The sequence below is a fragment of the Phocoena phocoena genome, chromosome 1 (genome assembly GCF_963924675.1).
Source record: "Phocoena phocoena chromosome 1, mPhoPho1.1, whole genome shotgun sequence".
Taxonomy (NCBI): domain Eukaryota; kingdom Metazoa; phylum Chordata; class Mammalia; order Artiodactyla; family Phocoenidae; genus Phocoena; species Phocoena phocoena.
The window spans coordinates 114,570,542-114,587,477 of NC_089219.1; the positions used below are offsets into that span (position 1 = coordinate 114,570,542).

At 43.0% G+C, this 16,936-nt stretch overlaps 1 protein-coding gene across 1 annotated transcript; it reads right to left on the bottom strand.

The window, feature by feature from the left end:
* Positions 1–281: 281 nt before the first annotated feature.
* Positions 282–15,467, bottom strand: FCRL4 (Fc receptor like 4). The gene is made up of 10 exons (XM_065897376.1): positions 15,230–15,467; positions 13,954–14,208; positions 13,241–13,519; positions 12,137–12,424; positions 7,015–7,125; positions 5,842–5,869; positions 5,013–5,095; positions 4,745–4,813; positions 496–527; positions 282–398 (listed from the first exon to the last, which is right to left on the bottom strand). Exons 1-10 carry the CDS (start codon positions 15,465–15,467, stop codon positions 282–284), a joined length of 1,500 nt encoding a protein of 499 aa, XP_065753448.1.
* Between the last annotated feature and the right edge of the window lie 1,469 nt (positions 15,468–16,936).

Genomic DNA, 16,936 nt, shown 5'->3' on the forward strand with positions numbered 1-16,936 from the left:
CAGCAGTCCTTCTCCCCCCTTATTCCTTTCCCCTAAATCACACCCTAGGGAACACATTAGGTTAGGCTCAGAGCAGGTACACAGGCTCTTTTTTTAACCATGGACCCTGGTCATTTCAGTGACGTCTTTGAGGGGCTTTCCCATCATGGCATCAGAGTGGGTGAATCAGAAGTCCTGGGAGTGAATGCACATGGGCAAGAAGAACCGGAAAGTTGGAACTAGTTGGTCACTCTAGAGATCTCAAGGACTGCACTCAGCTGGGTCTTGGGATCAGGGACAAGTCACATGAGTAGGACATCCTTGTAATTTTCCACGATATCTTCATCTTTAGAGCCGACCTTTCCAGGTGAATCATCTCGGAGCTGTGTCTTCACCTCAGAGTAGACAATTGAGGCATGCTGGGGTGGAAAAAAGGTAGAAGAAGAACTGGAAGGAGAAGGAGTATGGGGCTATAAGCAGTAGTGGGAGAGAAAACAGTCAGGAAATGAAACTCACCTGGTCCTCTAGAGATGTTCTGAAGGTATTTCCTGTGGAAGAAAAGGAAACCACTGAACTATGAGTATTGGATCCACTCAGAACTCAGTCTTATAGCTTATTTCCCAGAATCTGGGAGTCACTAGGCCTTTTGCATTGATCGTCATGTTTTCTCCTCCCCGACCCCCAACATGTCCGACAACACGTGTGACTTTGTTTTACCATTTCTTTTTTTTTTTTTTTGCGGTACGCGGGCCTCTCACTGTTGTGGCCTCTCCCGTTGCGGAGCACAGGCTCTGGACATGCAGGTCCAGCGGCCATGGCTCAAGGGCCCAGCCGCTCTGCAGCATGTGGGATCTTCCCGGACCGGGGCACGAACCCGTGTCCCCTGCATCGGCAGGTGGACTCTCAACCCCTGCGTCACCAGGGAAGCCCTGTTTTACCATTTCTTAACCCAGCCCTCTGCATGTCCTTTTCAGGCTCCCTTAATACCACAGAAAGAAATCTCACTCCCTTCCTTTACCAGATGTTAAGAGATAATTTCTCTCTTAGCTACAATTCTTGCCTCTCTTAACTTCCATCTTAACAACCTTGAAGTCCAACCCCTGCTTGTTCTGCAAGTTCCCACTAGACCTCTTCAAATGTCTGCCCTGTGAGAAAAATTCTCTTGCATTAGCATGTTCTGGTTATTGATTTTATTGCCAAAGTTTCTTAGAGATGGAGCCATAGTGAGAGAAGAGTTTAGCAGGTATGATTTGTCATATCCTGCATATTAGAAATTAAGAATCTCAGAGAAGGTAGAATCATGAGAGCTATATATAGTAATTTTATGGAGAGATAGAGCTTGGGAAAAAAGATACATCCTGGAACTCTTTTGTTTTCATTATATTTTTACCATAGACCTTCTGGATTTACAGATCTTTTCAATGACCTGATAGAAGCTATGTACTCCCTCCCCAGAACAATAGACATATGCATGGAAATTTGCATAAAATTTCAGGGGCTTCATGCAAACACTGAGGCACTGGTGAAGAAATCTTGCTACAGATCATCAACACATAAAGTGCCTAAAATATAACTCGTCCACCAACAGAGTGCTCAGCTTCAGTGGTGTTTTGACAAATATGTCAAGGACAGAGTGTGAAGAGCAGCAACTGATCAAGGTGACGCTATAAGATGTACCCAATTAACCCAATCAAATTGGTGGCAGTTCTATCATTCAAAAGGTCCTGATTAGTGGGGATGGCTGAGAAACCAAAGCAACAGACAAAGCAGGTGTTCAGGTGATGCATGTTAGTCAAATAGAGCAATAGGCACTATATGAAGCAAATATTATAGCAAAACAGAAGACTTAGTCTTTTACTGGCTTGTGACCTTGTAAAAGTCCTTAACCTCATTTGTAAACCATGTTCAGGATCACGTTACAACTGAAATTTCTACTAGGCACAAAAATACTGGAGAGGTGCTACAGGTAGAAAAGGCAGCTTACAAAATGGAAGAAAATACTTGCAAACCATATATCAGATAAGGGATTCATATGCAAAATATATAAGGAATTCGTAGGACTCAATAGCTAAAATAACAACAATAACAATAACCCAGTTTTATAATGGGCAAAGGTTCTGAATAGATGTTTCTCTAAAGAAGACATACAAATGGCCAACAGTTATTGAAGAGGTTCTCAACATCAAAAATCACACAAATGAAAACCACAGTGAGATATCACCTCACACCTGTTAGGATGGCTATCATCAAAAAGACAAAAGATAACGAGTGTTGACAAGGATGTGGAGAAAAAGAAATTCTGGTACACTGTTGGTGGGAGTGCAGATTGGTACTGCTACTATGGAAAACTGTATGGAGGTTTCTTAAAAATTTTAAAATAAAACTCTCATATGATTCAGCAATCCCACTTCTGAGTACATATCCAAGGGAATTGAAATCAGGATCTTGAAGAGATCATAGCACTATTCACGGTAACCAAGATATGGAAACAACTTAACTGTTTATTGATGGATGAATGCATAAAGGAAGTATGACACACACACAGACACACACAGACACACACACAATGGAATATTGTTCCACCTTAAAAAAGAAGGAAATCCTGTCTTTTGTGACAACACAGATGGACCTGGAGGACATTATTCTAAGAAAAATAAGCCAAATACAGAAAGACACAAATACTGTATGTTCTCAAACTCATAGAAGCAGAGAGTAGAACGGTGGTTCCAAGGGGCTGGGGGAAAGGAGACTAGAGGTATTGCTCAAAAGGTACAAAGTTTGAGTTACGAAGGATGAATAAATTCTGGAGATCTACTATACAGCATAGTGCCTACAGCTAACTATATTCTATTGTATACTTAAAGTTCGCTAAGGTAAATCTTATGTTAAGTGTTCTTACCACACATCATCATCATCATCAAGTGTGTGGAAGGAAACTTTGGAAGATGATGTATATATCTATGGCCTTAATGGTGGTGATGGTTTCCTTGGTGTTAATTTATCTCCAAACTCATGAGTTGTATACATTAAATGTGCATGGCTTTTTACATGACAAAAAAAAAAATAGTGAACTACTTATAATATGCTAGAATATGGATGAATTGCAAAACATTATGTTAAGTGAAAGAATCCAGACCTAAAGATTCCATTACATAAGATTCCATTTATATGAAATTATAGAAAAGCAAAACTATAGGACAGAAGGCAGATCCGTGGGTGGCAGGGGTGGAGCTGGGGGGGAGATTAACTGCAAAGGGGCATGAAAGGATTTTCTGGGCTGTTGGAAATGTTCGACATCGTGATTGTGGTGGTGGTTCTGTGAATGGATGCATTTACTAAAATAATTTGAACTGTGCGTTTAAACGTAGAGAATTATATTGTATGTCGATTATACCTCAATAAAGCTGATTAAAACAATCAATGAGTAGATTAGGAAACAGAGTGCATCACACTAAGTACTGTCTCCTAAAACTTTAGTTCAGTTGTGTGTGTGTTTGTGTGTGTGAGTGCACATTCACACTGCTTAACAGTACAATTTGCACTTCTTACTGCAGATAACAATAAAAAATATTTCAACACCGTTATCTAGAGCGTTGAGAGTTCTGACTCAAGACTGGTGGTGGGATTGGAAGAAAGCTGTGGGTCAGCAAGGACCTGAAATTCCCAGGTGTCCCCAAGGACAGATGTGGTCCACGTGGGAGACAGAACAAGCAGGAGTATGGTCACCTTGGGTCCTGTTCAATAGGGCCTCCAGGTACCAAGGGAATCCAGCAGCAGGAAGCTGGATGTGATTGACTGGAGGTGAGGCCAATGAAGGAGTCACAAACAACTCCTGGAATTAGAAATGTACCAGCTGTGCCAAAGGAATTTTAGGAAGGAGGAGTCCAGCAGGAAACCTCAAGAGACCACACATGTACCTTATACAGGGGAGTGCCTGCGTAACCATCTGCCATCCCAGAGAGGCAGAAGCCAGCTTCCAAAATACCAGCTGAAGTAACTCCTTTCCCACTTCTTTCTCCAGGCTAATTAGGGGAAGCCAACCAAAGAAACAGAGAGGCCAAATCTGCCTCGTCCTCCCCCTCATCCCTACCACTGCCAGCTTCCATTCTGAAATTTCCCTGAACTAGGAGAGGGGAAAGTTTTGCTTAACATCTTCAAACTAGGTGTTCTAGTTACTTAATAGAGACTATGACATAAAGTGTCCACCTACTGTCTATTGTCTAAGATAATGTTTTGTAAAGACTTTGGCTGCCAGAATTTTCATCCAGAGTGCCCGAGAAGATCTCTCACAGAAGAAAGTTTAAACGGACAGTGGGAGACGGAAGATTTTTGTAATTAAGTCATGAGTCTTGCTTGTTCAGTATACTGGTTACACAGGGTTGTTATATGAATTAAACATATACATACATATGTATATTTTTCTATATTATAATGCATATATATCCTTATCACATAATAGGTGCGTTGCAATCATTCATTCATTACTTAAGGGAAATCTTTGTACATACACCTTCATGATTATAATATCTGTTAGAAGGATGTTTAATTTTTGTTCTGATCATCAGCAAAGATATGTTATGTAGTTTTCTGTGTTTGCCTTCTCTCTTCAGAATCTAAGCATCACACTGTAGGGATTTTTATCTGCCTTGTTCACTGATTTACTCCCTTTACTTAAAGCGGTACCCATCACATAGGAGGTGCTCAGTAAATATGTGTCAAATGAATGAATATAGTTTGCAGCAAGAATCTCTCCCCAGTGACTTACCTTCTCCTTGTTCCCCAGGCTGGATAATCTGGATCTGAGAATATACCAGGTCTCTTTCTTTGGGGTGCACTGAGAACAGAAAAAGCAACACTTTCTAAGTTGTCCCAGTCAGTGGGGCGTGCTGCAGGTGCTTCTTCCTAAGCAATTATTTATTGTGAATGTCTGGGTTTGGGATTCTTAGGGAGACCAGGGGCCTTTGCCAGGCCTCAGAACAAAGTACCTCCCCCTGGCTCAGGCTGGGAGCAGTTTCCTACCAGGAAATCTTTACCATTGCCATACAACTGCTGCAGCTCCACTGGGGCAGGGCACATGGGATGGAAGGACACTCCTGGGCCTAGGGTCAGGGGTCTCCTGCGAGGCACAGAAACACAGGATCATCCTTGGAACATTATAATATGCACAAGAGTGGGATAGACAGAGACAAAAAGGAATGGGGAGAAGTCAGCAGAACAAGGCCAGAAGAGTCTCTAACATCATAGGAATGTTGATCTCATAGATAGAATGGTCACTCTCAGTTGGTTAAAAAAACCCAGCCTCATCACCTGGAGGAAGTGTCCTCAAAGCATTCTATCTGGACAATTCAAGAAGAAATTAGACGTAATCCATGCTCCAAGTCCCTGACTATAAGACTGAGGCACTGACACAGACAGAAGAAGACCATATTTTCCAAACCAAACTTAAACACACAATATCTGATGAGTATATGAGCACATGTGGGACAAAAAGAAGATTCCTAGAAGCTGAGGTTCCTCTAGAAAGTCTAGAATTAACAGTCATTTTATACGTAGTTATAGTAACACGTTGCCTAACTATAGGACTATTTGCACCAGAAATATTCTGCGGCAACCTAGAAAATCTATAACCTTTGGTATCATCCATTCAGATAAATTTCAAATAAGAAACTGATCTAAATACATGCAAAATCCATTATACAAACTATTAGAAGGATTCTAGGAAGCCGTGATTGTGGCCATTTTAAGGAATGTGAAAACGGGAGTATCTAGACACAGGGACACAGAGAAATCACTTAGCCTAAACTTGCAGCCCCACAGTTCTGCACATTTTATTCTTCGGAAACCAGAAGGCTGAGGCCTCACCTGGTTGTGTCTCCCAGAGAGCCATCTCCTGCAAAATAAAACGAAGGCAGATTGTGTCAGCAGAGGGAGCTCATTCTCAAATATTTCACACACATGCACTGCCTAAGAGAGGTCATCAGAAAGTTATTTCAAACATGGGCCCAGTCCCATATTCTCATGAAAACCATGTGAAAAAGAACTGAACAAAGCATATAACTTGCCGGGGACAGGGCTACACATTTCTATGTTGAATATGCAATTATTTGAGACTTATTAAGGTTCAAGGCTGTGTTGATCTACCTCAGGAAATACTAAATATAGCCAAATTTGTCTTTCTTGCAGAGTAGTAAGGGGCTGTAGATGGCTTTCCAGGAACATCTGTGGTTATGCCCAGAGGAACCTCAGTCTCAAGCTCGTTAAGGAGACTCATGGTCAAAGGTCCAAAGCTCCCTACATTCAGCCCAGTGCAGGGCACATAGCAGGTGCTCAGAAGGATCTGGTGAGTTGAGTTGAATTGAATTAAATTAAAAGACAGGGATGAAGGATGGGTAATTATACTAGAGCTGAAAAAGTTTCTGTGCCTGTCTTCTGCACCAGGTTTCCTGACATCTGAAACTACCCTGACCTGGGTTAAAGCAAGAAACCTTTGGAAGCACATGGCAGATAGCACCAGGGAGAAACTCTCTCCACCAGGTAGAGGGGGAGGCAGCGGCCTGACCTGTGGAGAGCAGAGCCATTGGAGCACAAGGTGCTCGTTTCAGGCTTTGACTCTGGCAAGTCTCTGAGGAAGAAGAAGGATAAAGATTAGCCAGCTCCCATTCTCAGTCATTTCTTCATAGGGGCTTCCAGTTTATTTTGATTGTCCACTTCTAGGGGATGTAGGGTGGGCTGAAGCATCTAGTTGACCAGTCTGTTTGGACCAAAGAAACTACCCAAGGAAACCATTTAAAGTTTTTGAAACTTCACATTAAAATGTTTATTTCCTCCCTACCTTTCCACTTGAGGCTTTGTAAATTAGACTAGATACCTATTAAGGAAACTGCCATTTCAAGGAAGAGTATGAGTGTGTCTATGAGCGCTGGGGTGGTGAGGTAGAGAACGGTGGCGTGGCTGTTACTGAGGTTGGGATGAGCTGGGGTGTCTGAGGCAGGGACAGGGCATGGGCTCTAGCAAAAGGTAAGAGAGAACACAAACCTAGTTTCCTCTGGTACCAGCAGTAAAACAGCAGGGCCACAGCCAGGAGAACGCTGAATGTCCCCCCAGTGGTTCCCGCGGCAACAAGGCCTCTTCTTTTCCCTGGGGTGCCTGGAGGGGAAAAGCCTGTATGAGCCTCCGCGGGAGGGGTCTAGGGCCTGGAGCCCTGGAACCTTTCCTCAGCTTGGCTGGGGCCTCGAGCCCTGGTAGAGGGAAGAATCTAAAAGATGAGGACTCATGGGGGCCTTTGAGGACTAGGCTAGGACTGGTGTGGCACAGGAAGCAGGTTTCTACTTGTGGGCAGCACAGCCCTGAGCCTGCATGTGACAGGAAGTGACTCACTGTGAAGGGGTAGAAGACAAGAGCCTGGGTGGATTGTGGCAAAGGGGAGAAAGGTAGACAGCTCCCTCCACTGACCCCCAGACATCATTTCAGAAATTAATATTTGGGGGAAAATCTACATCTGCCTCTCTATCTCTCTATCTATTCTGTACTTTGGCCTTTTGGAAATTTCCCCTAGACATCTGGAAAGATGTTATGCAACAGCGGCTTGGCAGCACCTAACTTTGGAACAGCAGCCTGCCTGAGAAAGAAAGCAAATATCACCACTGATTAGGGCACTAGCTGAACCAGCAGTAACTCTGAGATTGCTCTCCATTAAAAAAATATATTGGGACACCACAATGAAATGCCACCAGTTTCCCTCATAGAAGCCTGAGTCTTTGAAGGGGAGGTGGGAAAGAAACTGATGGAAGGAATAAACTAAATTGTTGGGGAATTCTGATTTTTCCATTGGATCCATTCTCCAAGGCAAGGGTGTCCTCTCTCACCACTCCTATTCAACATAGTTCTAGAAGTCCTAACCAGAGGAATCAGGCAAGAAAAAAATAATAGAAGACCTCCAAATTGGAAAGGAAGAAGAAGAATTGTCTCTGTTTGCAGGTGACATGATCTTATATAAAGAAAATCCTAAAGACTCCACAAAAAATCTGTTAGAGCTAATAAACAAATTCACTACAGTTGCAGGATACCAAATCAACATACAAAAATCAGCTGTGTTTCTATCCATGTAACAATGAATTACCCAAAGAAGAAATAAAGAAAACAATCCCATTTTCAATAACATCAAAAATAATACAATACTTACTAGTAAATTTGACCAAGGAGGTGAAAGACCTGTATATTGAAAACTATAAGATATTGTTGAAAAAAATTGAAGAAGACACAAATATGGAAAGATATCCCATGTTTGTGAATTGGAAGAATTAATATTGTTAAAATGTCCATACTATATAAGTCATCTACAGATTCACTGCAATCCCTATCAAGATTCCAATGGCATTTTTTACAGAAATTAAAAAAATATATTGTATGGAACCACAAAAGACACCAAATAGCCAAAGTAATCCTGCAACAAAAGAACAAAGTTGGAGGCTTCACACTTCCTGATTTCAAACTATATAACAAAACTAGAGTAACCAAAACAAATTGGTGTTAGCATAAAAACAGGTACATAAATCAGTGGAACAGAATCAAGAGGCCAGTCATAAACCCATGCATATACTGTCAACTAATATTGGATAAGAGAGCCAAGAATACTCAGTGGAGAAGATAATCTCTTAATAAATGGTGCTGGGGAAACTTGATATTCACATGCAAAAGAATGAAACTGGACCTCCATCTTATACAACTCATAAAAATTAACTTGAAATGTATTAAAGACTTAAATGTAAGACCTGAAACCATAAAACTCCTAGAAGAAAACATAGGGAAAAATCTCCTTGACATTAGCCTTGGCAATGACTTTTTGGATAGGATACGGTAAGCACAAGCGACAAAAGTGAAAATACACAAATAGTACTACAACAAATTAAAAAGCTTCTGCACAGAAAAGGAAATAATCAGCAGAATGAAAAAGCAATCTATAGGATGGGAGAAAATACATGGAAATCATGTATCTGTTAAGAGGTTAATATATAATAATATAAGGAAGTCATAAAACTCCATAGCAAAAAAACCCTCAATCCAATTTGAAAATGGACAAAGGATTTGAATAGACATTTTTACAAAGAAGACATGCAAAACTAACAAGTTCATGAAAAGGTGTTCAACATCATTAATTGGGGAAATGCAAATCAAAACCACAGTGAGGTAGCACCTCACACCTGTTACAATGGCTTTTTTTATAAAGTTTGTTTAGAATCATAGCATAAGCAAAAACAGTCAAATTGGGCTTCCCTGGTGCCGCAGTGGTTGAGAGTCCGCCTGACGATGCAGGGGACGTGGGTTCATGCCCCGGTCCGGGAAGATCCCACATGCTGCAGAGCGGCTAGGCCCATGAGCCATGGCCGCTGAGCCTGCGCGTCCGGAGCCTGAAAATGTGTCACACTTACACTAAATTGAGGACGTTGAATTATGTTACTAACGTATGCAACTTTAATTTTGTTTAACACTCTCTGCCAAAATAAACTTTATTCCCTATAACTTAAAAAAAAAAAAGAAGACTAGTAATAAGGGTTGGTAAGGATGTGGAGAGAAGAAAATCCTTGTACACTGTTGGTGAGAATGTAAACCTGTGCAACCACAATGGAAACAGTATGTAGGATCCTCAAAAATTTTTTTAAAATAGAACTACTATATGATCTAACAATCCCACTTCTACGTATATATCCAAAGGAAATGGAATTACTGTCTTGAAGAGATATCTGCATCCCCATGTTTATTGCAGCATTATTTACAATAACCAAGACATGTGCAACCTACGTGTTCATCGATGTATGAATGGACAAAGAAAATCTGGTACATATATATATATATATATATAATATTCCATCATGATGGAAGGTGAATATGATGGAATATTATACAGCCATAAGAAGGAAAATTCTGCCATCTGCAACAACATGAATGAAGCTTGAGGGCATTATGCTAAGTATGACAAGTCAGACAGAGGGAAAGATCTCTGTCTCTCTGAGCTTAAAGATTGTGTCGAGGTTCAAATCTGGGCTGCCAGATATAAGCTTTGTGACCATAGGCAAATTACCAAACCTTTCTGAGTTTCACACTCCTTTTCTGTAGAATGGAGATGATAATATCTTTATTTTCTAGGATTATGACTACGATAAGCAAAAATGATATGTGCAAAACTTATTCATTCAGCAAATATTTATTGAATGCCTAATATGAGCTAAGCAGTGGAATAGGCACTTGGGATAAAATATGGTCAAAATAGCGATTTACCTTTATGAGGCTACTATGGGAGGTGTGGAAAGAGACAGAAAAAGACTGCATGGCATGGCAGTTGGTGACACATGCTGTGAGGAAGAATTAAGCAAGACTTGGAGAGGGAGGGCCTTGGTGAAGAGCTGTTATGTTACATAGGGTGGCTGGGAAGGTCTCATTGAGAAAGTGAGTAAGGTCCTGGAGGAAGTGAGGGGATGAGCATGAAGATATTGGGGAAGAGCAGTGCAAAGGCCCTGAGGTTGGAGTGTGACTGGAAGTTTCGAAGAAGAGACAGGGGGCCATGGTGGCTAGAGTGGAGAAGGTGAGGAGACAGTGGTCGGCCATCAGCTCAGAACAGCAGGATAGCCAGATCATCAGGATCTGGTGGGACATTGAGAGGACATTGGCTCTCCCTCTGAAGGAGATGGGAAGCCATGGGAGGATATTGAGCAGAAGAGTAACATGATCTGATTTATGATTTAGAGAGTTCCTTCTGATACTGTGTTGAGAACAGGTTGTGTGGAGCCACAGGTGAAGCAGAAAATCAGAGTGTTATTGCAATCATCCAGGTGGCTTGGATCAGGTGGTAACAGTGGAAGTGGTGGGAATTAGTCATATTTTGGTGATACTTTGAAGGTAGAGCTATCTGGACTTGCAGGTGTATTAGAGTTGGTGGATCTAGAGAATCCGCCTGCCAATGCAGGGGACACGGGTTCGAGCCCTGGTCCGGGAAGATCCCACGTGCCACAGAGCAATCAAGCCCGTGCACCACAACTACTGAGCCTGTGCTCTAGAGCCCGCGAGCCACAACTACTGAGCCCGCGTGCCACAACTACTGAAGCCCTCACGCCTAGATCCCGTGCTCTGTAACAAGAGAAGCCACTGCAATGAGGAGCCCACATACCGCAACGAAGAGTAGCCCCTGCTCACCACAACTAGAGAAAGCCCACACGCAGCAACAAAGACCCAACGCAGCCAAAAATAAAATAAATAAATTTATTTTTAAAAAATGTGATGGGGATCCAGTAAAAAGAAAAAAAAAAACCTTAAAAGGGGTATCTGATGAATAGGTATAGAAGTACCATTGGAGTGAGGCAAGCCTCAAGGTGATGGGTTTGAGAGAAAACAGAAGTAAAGAGAGTGAGTAGAGACAACTCTTTTAAGGGGTTTTACTGTAAAGGAAAGCAGGGAAATCTAGCTTTCCAGTAGTTCCTCCATAAAACTAGCTTTATTGGATAGCCTGGGATGCAACTGAACCTGAGATAGAGGATGAGTTGAAGCCCCATAGAAACCATTTCTTTAGTCCCAGGGGAGCTGAGTGAGCACCTGGCTTGACCTAGTATGACTCCTTGGAGACAGAGGAAGGTAAAGATATAAGCTACGACTGTGCTATCCCAAAGGAAGGCTTATCTCCTCTGTGGACATAATGGGGCTCTGTAATCGCTCCTGGTACTTGTAAGTTTCCTGACCTGCATACAAGTTGGTATTGACACACTCTTAGACCTACAGTAATGGAGTAAAGGGATGTTTTATGTCTTTGGCCCTGTGGAGGATTACCAAAAGGAGAGTATAGTTGACGCTTAGGGTGAAGGAGCTATACCCTACCCTAAAACACTGCTAATGACAGAAGACTGCTGTTTGAGAGCAACACACAATGGATCAGCGTACAGGCACACAGAATCATCCCCAAGAGATGAAATGGCCCCTGGCCAGCATTCCCTCTCTGTAGTACCTCCTTATAACCCGAATTATTAATATTTAATGGAAAAAAGTGAATATCGCAGTGGAAAATGGCAAAATGGAAATAGAAAAATTAGAGTCACAAAGATAGTGTTGGCTATGCCTACCCCTAATTTGAGAAATCTGAGAATAAATAAGGTCAATGGGGATTAAGACTTACTTCTCACAGAGACGTTCACCGCCTCGCTCTGGATGAGGCCGTAGCCATTGTCAGCTGTGCAGTAGTAGCCCCCTGCGTGGCTCTCCCTGATAACAGCGATCTCCAGCTCTGCTCTCTGGGAGCGCTGACTTTTCTGCCCCAGACTCTCCCTGGTGTCCTCTCTGTGCCAGGAGAACGTGGTGTTCCCCGTGCCCTCAGCCACAGAGCAGACAAGGACAAGTATCTCCCCTTCCACCACCGGGTCCCCCTGGGGCTGGGTCTCCAGGAACACTCCAGACACGGGGATTCCTGTATGAACACAGACAACAGGTGAGGGCATGGTGAGAGGAGGACAGGGTTGGGATGTTGGACAGGGTCACTTTTTATGGGACTTCAAGATATACTCTTCTGCAGGTGTTAGCACTCTAGCTCATAGACTGTGGATTTGGGACCTAGAGTATCATTAAATGTAGTAACCTTTCCATCCTGATGCACAGACTCCAGGAGAGAAAAATTGGGTCTCCCTGAAAAATCATTTGGGTTTTATGTCCTTTCCTAGTTGTCAGTGTGAATTATTTTGACCTGGGAGAAGTAATAACAATAGTGGCTATCCTCACACTGACCTAGACCACATCCGTTTCCAGAAGTCCTGCTTTGGTACCTAAGACAAGCTGATATTTATTGTATTTATCTTTGTGTGTATGTATGTCCTTCTCTTCTGTTTTACACATCACACTGTTTGTTGTTACTGGTTAGGGTCCACCTCTGTGGATATGTGTCTTCTAAATAGTTTGCCCCAAGATCTGACATCCTAGAATCTGTCGATTCAGTAGCAGAGAATTTTGTTTCTTGTTTTCATTTTGTTTTGCCCAACTCTTGTATCTGCCTCCATGAATCACCTCTGTCATTTCAAGGTGCTAGAATTTCAAAGAAAGACTAAGTTTTTAGAGAAATAGAGGTGGAAATGAAATCCTGTATTTCTTTTATTATCTACCTCACTTCTCAGTCTAAGCCTGGTGCCTCTGTCAGGATGAAAAAATCCATCTGTACTGGGCAGTCCCTACCCTCACTGGGCCAGAAGGAGCAGTCAGGGGAGACACCACTGCCCGGCTCTCCAGCACTCACTCTGCACGTCAATCTGAAGTGGAAGGCTGCGTTTGTGGATGCCGCTGGTCATGGCCCCACACCAGTATGATCCTGAGTCTTCTCTCCAGATGGCTGTGACCTGGAGTTCTGGGGACGTACTCCAGTTTGAGAGGATGACCCCATGGTCTCTGAAGAAGACAAAGCGAAGCCGAGTGTCCGACCGCTCTAGAGGAAGCTGTGTTTTACAGCTCAGGTTTACAGAATTCCCCTCTGTAGGCTGGGAGTCTGTGACTTTCAGCTTTGGACGTGGAAATAGCTCTAGAGAGAAGAGGTGAATCAAGTTCTCAGTATGAGGCAGGCTTGGATTCGCGGTTCTGGAAAACTTCAGACACCCAGCAAGACAAACTTATTGACCCCTCTATCACATTTTTCTTTCCCAGAATTATTTAAGTCAAATTGTTCCACTTTCTCTGCCTCTTAGAGGACGTGGTCTCAAATATTTCCAGAGTTTGTTATGATATCAACTTATATAGGGAATTCCCTGGAGGTCCAGTGGTTAGGACACTGTGCTTTCACTGCCGAGGACCCTGGTTCAATCCTGGTCAGGGAACTAAGCAGATCCCACAAGCTGAGCGTCACAGCCAAAAAAACCAAAAACCAAAAAAACACCACTTACATAGATCCCCGCGGATGTGCCCAATTTACCCTGCCCTGACATTGCTAAGCAAATTTGTATGAAATGAAGTGTTTACCTTGAATTCGAATATTTGTGAGACTTGTTCTCAATACACGATTGTTTTCCAAGGATCCAGTGCATTGGTAACAGCCACTGTTGTTTAAACTTGCACGTGATATCAGAAGATCCAAGCTTTTATTAGAATCAGAAATAACTTTTCTATTCCAAAAGTACCTCAGAGTAGTCAGTTTCTCTCTCCCCCTATTCCGGCATCTCAGAATCAACTCGTCACCTTCAAACACAGAATGTGGGGCCTGGAGGATGAAGGAGGCTGGAAACCACACACAGATAAGACGTTGTCATTGAGGCACTCCTTCCTCTGTGCATCCTGAATTACAGAGGTTTTTTTTTTCTTCCTTTTTTCTTCCCCAGGATTTAGTCTCCTGACTCAAGCTCACTCATTTCCTTCCAAATCAGTTGACCTGCTTCAGATACAATTCCTAAATAAATCCCAAACACGTCTCTTTAACCATTCAGGGACAGATTCAGAAATATAAGGATTCTAATGTGGAGAGGAAAAGCTGAGAGGAGGTGTGACCGAATCTCTGACGTCATTGATTACGGAGAAGATCAACACCGACTTGCTCACCAAATAACAGAACGGGAGTCGTCAAAGACGTAGTTCTTGGAGAAATACACTGGGAATTGTGACAGTGCATTGGAGTGCGCTACGCAGAGGGCTTATGGTCACAGATACAAATTCAGAGTCAAGGGACCATGAATGCGGTCCACTCATGAAGCTCTCATGCTCTTCAGATTCTGATTACAGGCTAGTTCTATCCTTTCTCTCTGAGACGATGCAGTGAATGCCTGCTCCTATAGACCAATGCCTGAGGAGTGATCTAAATTTTCTGAAATAGAGAAAGGACATATCCTAAGACAGGTGAAGACACAAGCCCTGAGGCTGGAGATTTCCCACCTCTGAATTCTTATTTTATGGCACTTTTCACTTTCTATTTTGTGCTTAGTACATTCATGTATACGTAAGTTCTCCCCAAGGAGGCTGTAGAGCCCTGGAAGGCAGGACCTAAGACAGCTTCACTTTTGAATCCCCTAAAACTAAAACTTCCTTCTTTAATTGTGTGTGTAAGAATGTCTGTTGATTAATATCAGACATTTAAACTCTAATGTCAATAGTAGTTTGAAAAACACTTATAGACAGTGAGGGAGGACATGAACCTGAAAGATCAAAGTTAGAGTAGAATGAAGGGCCTCAGTTCTTGGAAAATCCAGGGAGCTAAGATGTACTGCAACCACTTCCAATGTTTTAACTAATTCACCTTCTTTCTCACCTGTAGAAAAGAGCAAGTGCACAGGGTTACTCGGGAGTGAGCCTGGGGCCTGGCAAATGTACTGTCCAGAATCACGAACCTCGAGGGTGTTTCCTTGGGTTTCACTTGGACGTTGTCTTCCAGAGTACAAACGGTACCATTTTATTTTCTCTGGTGCATAGAAGTGAAATCCACTGCAAGTCAGATTCACTCTCTCTCCACGGAAGACAGTGGTCCACGGAGGCTGGAGGGAAATCATGGATTTGGGTACAGTAGCTGGGGAGAAGAGAAATGAGTCTGAGGTGGAGGTGTCTGCAGTCCCCACTGCAGTGGCTTGTGTGGAGTGGACTGAAGCACCCAGCTTTGGTGAGTCTCTGAAAGGCCCCCTGGCAGGGCTGCTGTTTCCCCATGTTTCAAGTTTTCCAGCTGTGTTCACCTTACCCAGGAGTGCAGCAACTGCTCTGTGGTCTACAGAAACAGACTAACCTTTCAGAGGGCAACCCCAGCAGGACCTACTCACCACAGAAGATCAGTGATGGGAGGCTCACAAACCCCCTTACCTTTTCCAACAGGCCAGGTCCTCAAGTAGATTCCTCCTGAACTCCCTCCCACCTGGGCTCTTCATGTTACACACACCTCTCTTAGATGAGCATTTGTGTGGCGTGGCCATATGGTGGGGTGAGGGATTGTAGAGGGAGGGAGTATAGGAATTGGGGTCAATTACGCAGTTATGGAAAAGGGTCCATAGTATGTTTTTCCAACAAGAAGTAGGTAGGAGAGGGGTGAGCAGGCTGTTGTCTGAAGTGAAAATTATATTGAAATAGCTACAAAGAGTATGAGTGCTGGGAACTAGGTGCTTCTAACTCCCCACACCCTAAAGATACTCTTTCATGAAAATAAAATGTGGGCCCTGCATAAAATCAGGCCTTAAGATCTTTGAATAATTAATGGACAGAAGCTGGAGAATGTAAGGGTAAATATCAATACAAATTAAAGATAAGAGGTTTAATTCTCCCTGTTGAAAATAAGGGAAACAACTTCTCCCTCTGTTTTTTTCTTTCAGAATTTCTTTCAAATGTATGTGAATCTTTATAATGGCTAAAAAGCCTCTTGCCAGTCTCATAACTCAGGAACATTTTTCTCAAGAAGGAGCCAACTTTTTTTTTTTTTTTGCGGTACACGGGCCTCTCACTGTTGTGGCCTCTCGCGCTGCGGAGCACAGGCTCCGGACGCGCAGGCTCAGCGGCCATGGCTCACGGGCCCAGCCACTCCGCGGCATGTGGGATCTTCCCAGACTGGGGCACGAACCCGTGTCCCCTGCATCGGCAGGCGGACTCTCAACCACTGCGCCACCAGGGAAGCCCCAGGAGCCATCTTTTTGAAATGCAGATGTCTAGGGGGATAGCTCCCCTGGATCCTGTCTCCCCATTCCTGTGGCAGGGTAAGCATTTACCTTTGGTAGGTACCTTGTTGCAGTATGCAAGACTACCTCCAGTCCTAAAGATATGAGATGTTTATTCCTCCTCTGGAAAAAAGCCAATGACCATGATAAATTTAGGATAAACTATGTGTGACAAAAGGTGCTGTCAAGTCCTCCTGCTTGAGAACTAGTTACTGTTTAATCTTGAAAACATGTATGTAATGGGCTGAATCCCCTTGGCAATATAAGAGTGAGAGATCCTTTTCTGTCTTTGCAATCTCTTGGTGGATTGTCTGTGATGAGCATGT

What these genes read in the sequence shown, in the direction of transcription:
- FCRL4 (XM_065897376.1), bottom strand. Translation starts at nt 15,467, where the DNA reads ATGATTTCCCTCCAGCCTCCGTGGACCACTGTCTTCCGTGGAGAGAGA. An exon ending in GCAGCAGTTGTATGGCAATG is followed by an intron (nt 4,814 to 5,012) that starts GTAAAGATTTCC and finishes TTCTGTTCTCAG; the next exon opens with TGCACCCCAAAGAAAGAGAC. An exon ending in GCCTGGGGAACAAGGAGAAG is followed by an intron (nt 528 to 4,744) that starts GTAAGTCACTGG and finishes TTTCTTCCACAG; the next exon opens with GAAATACCTTCAGAACATCT.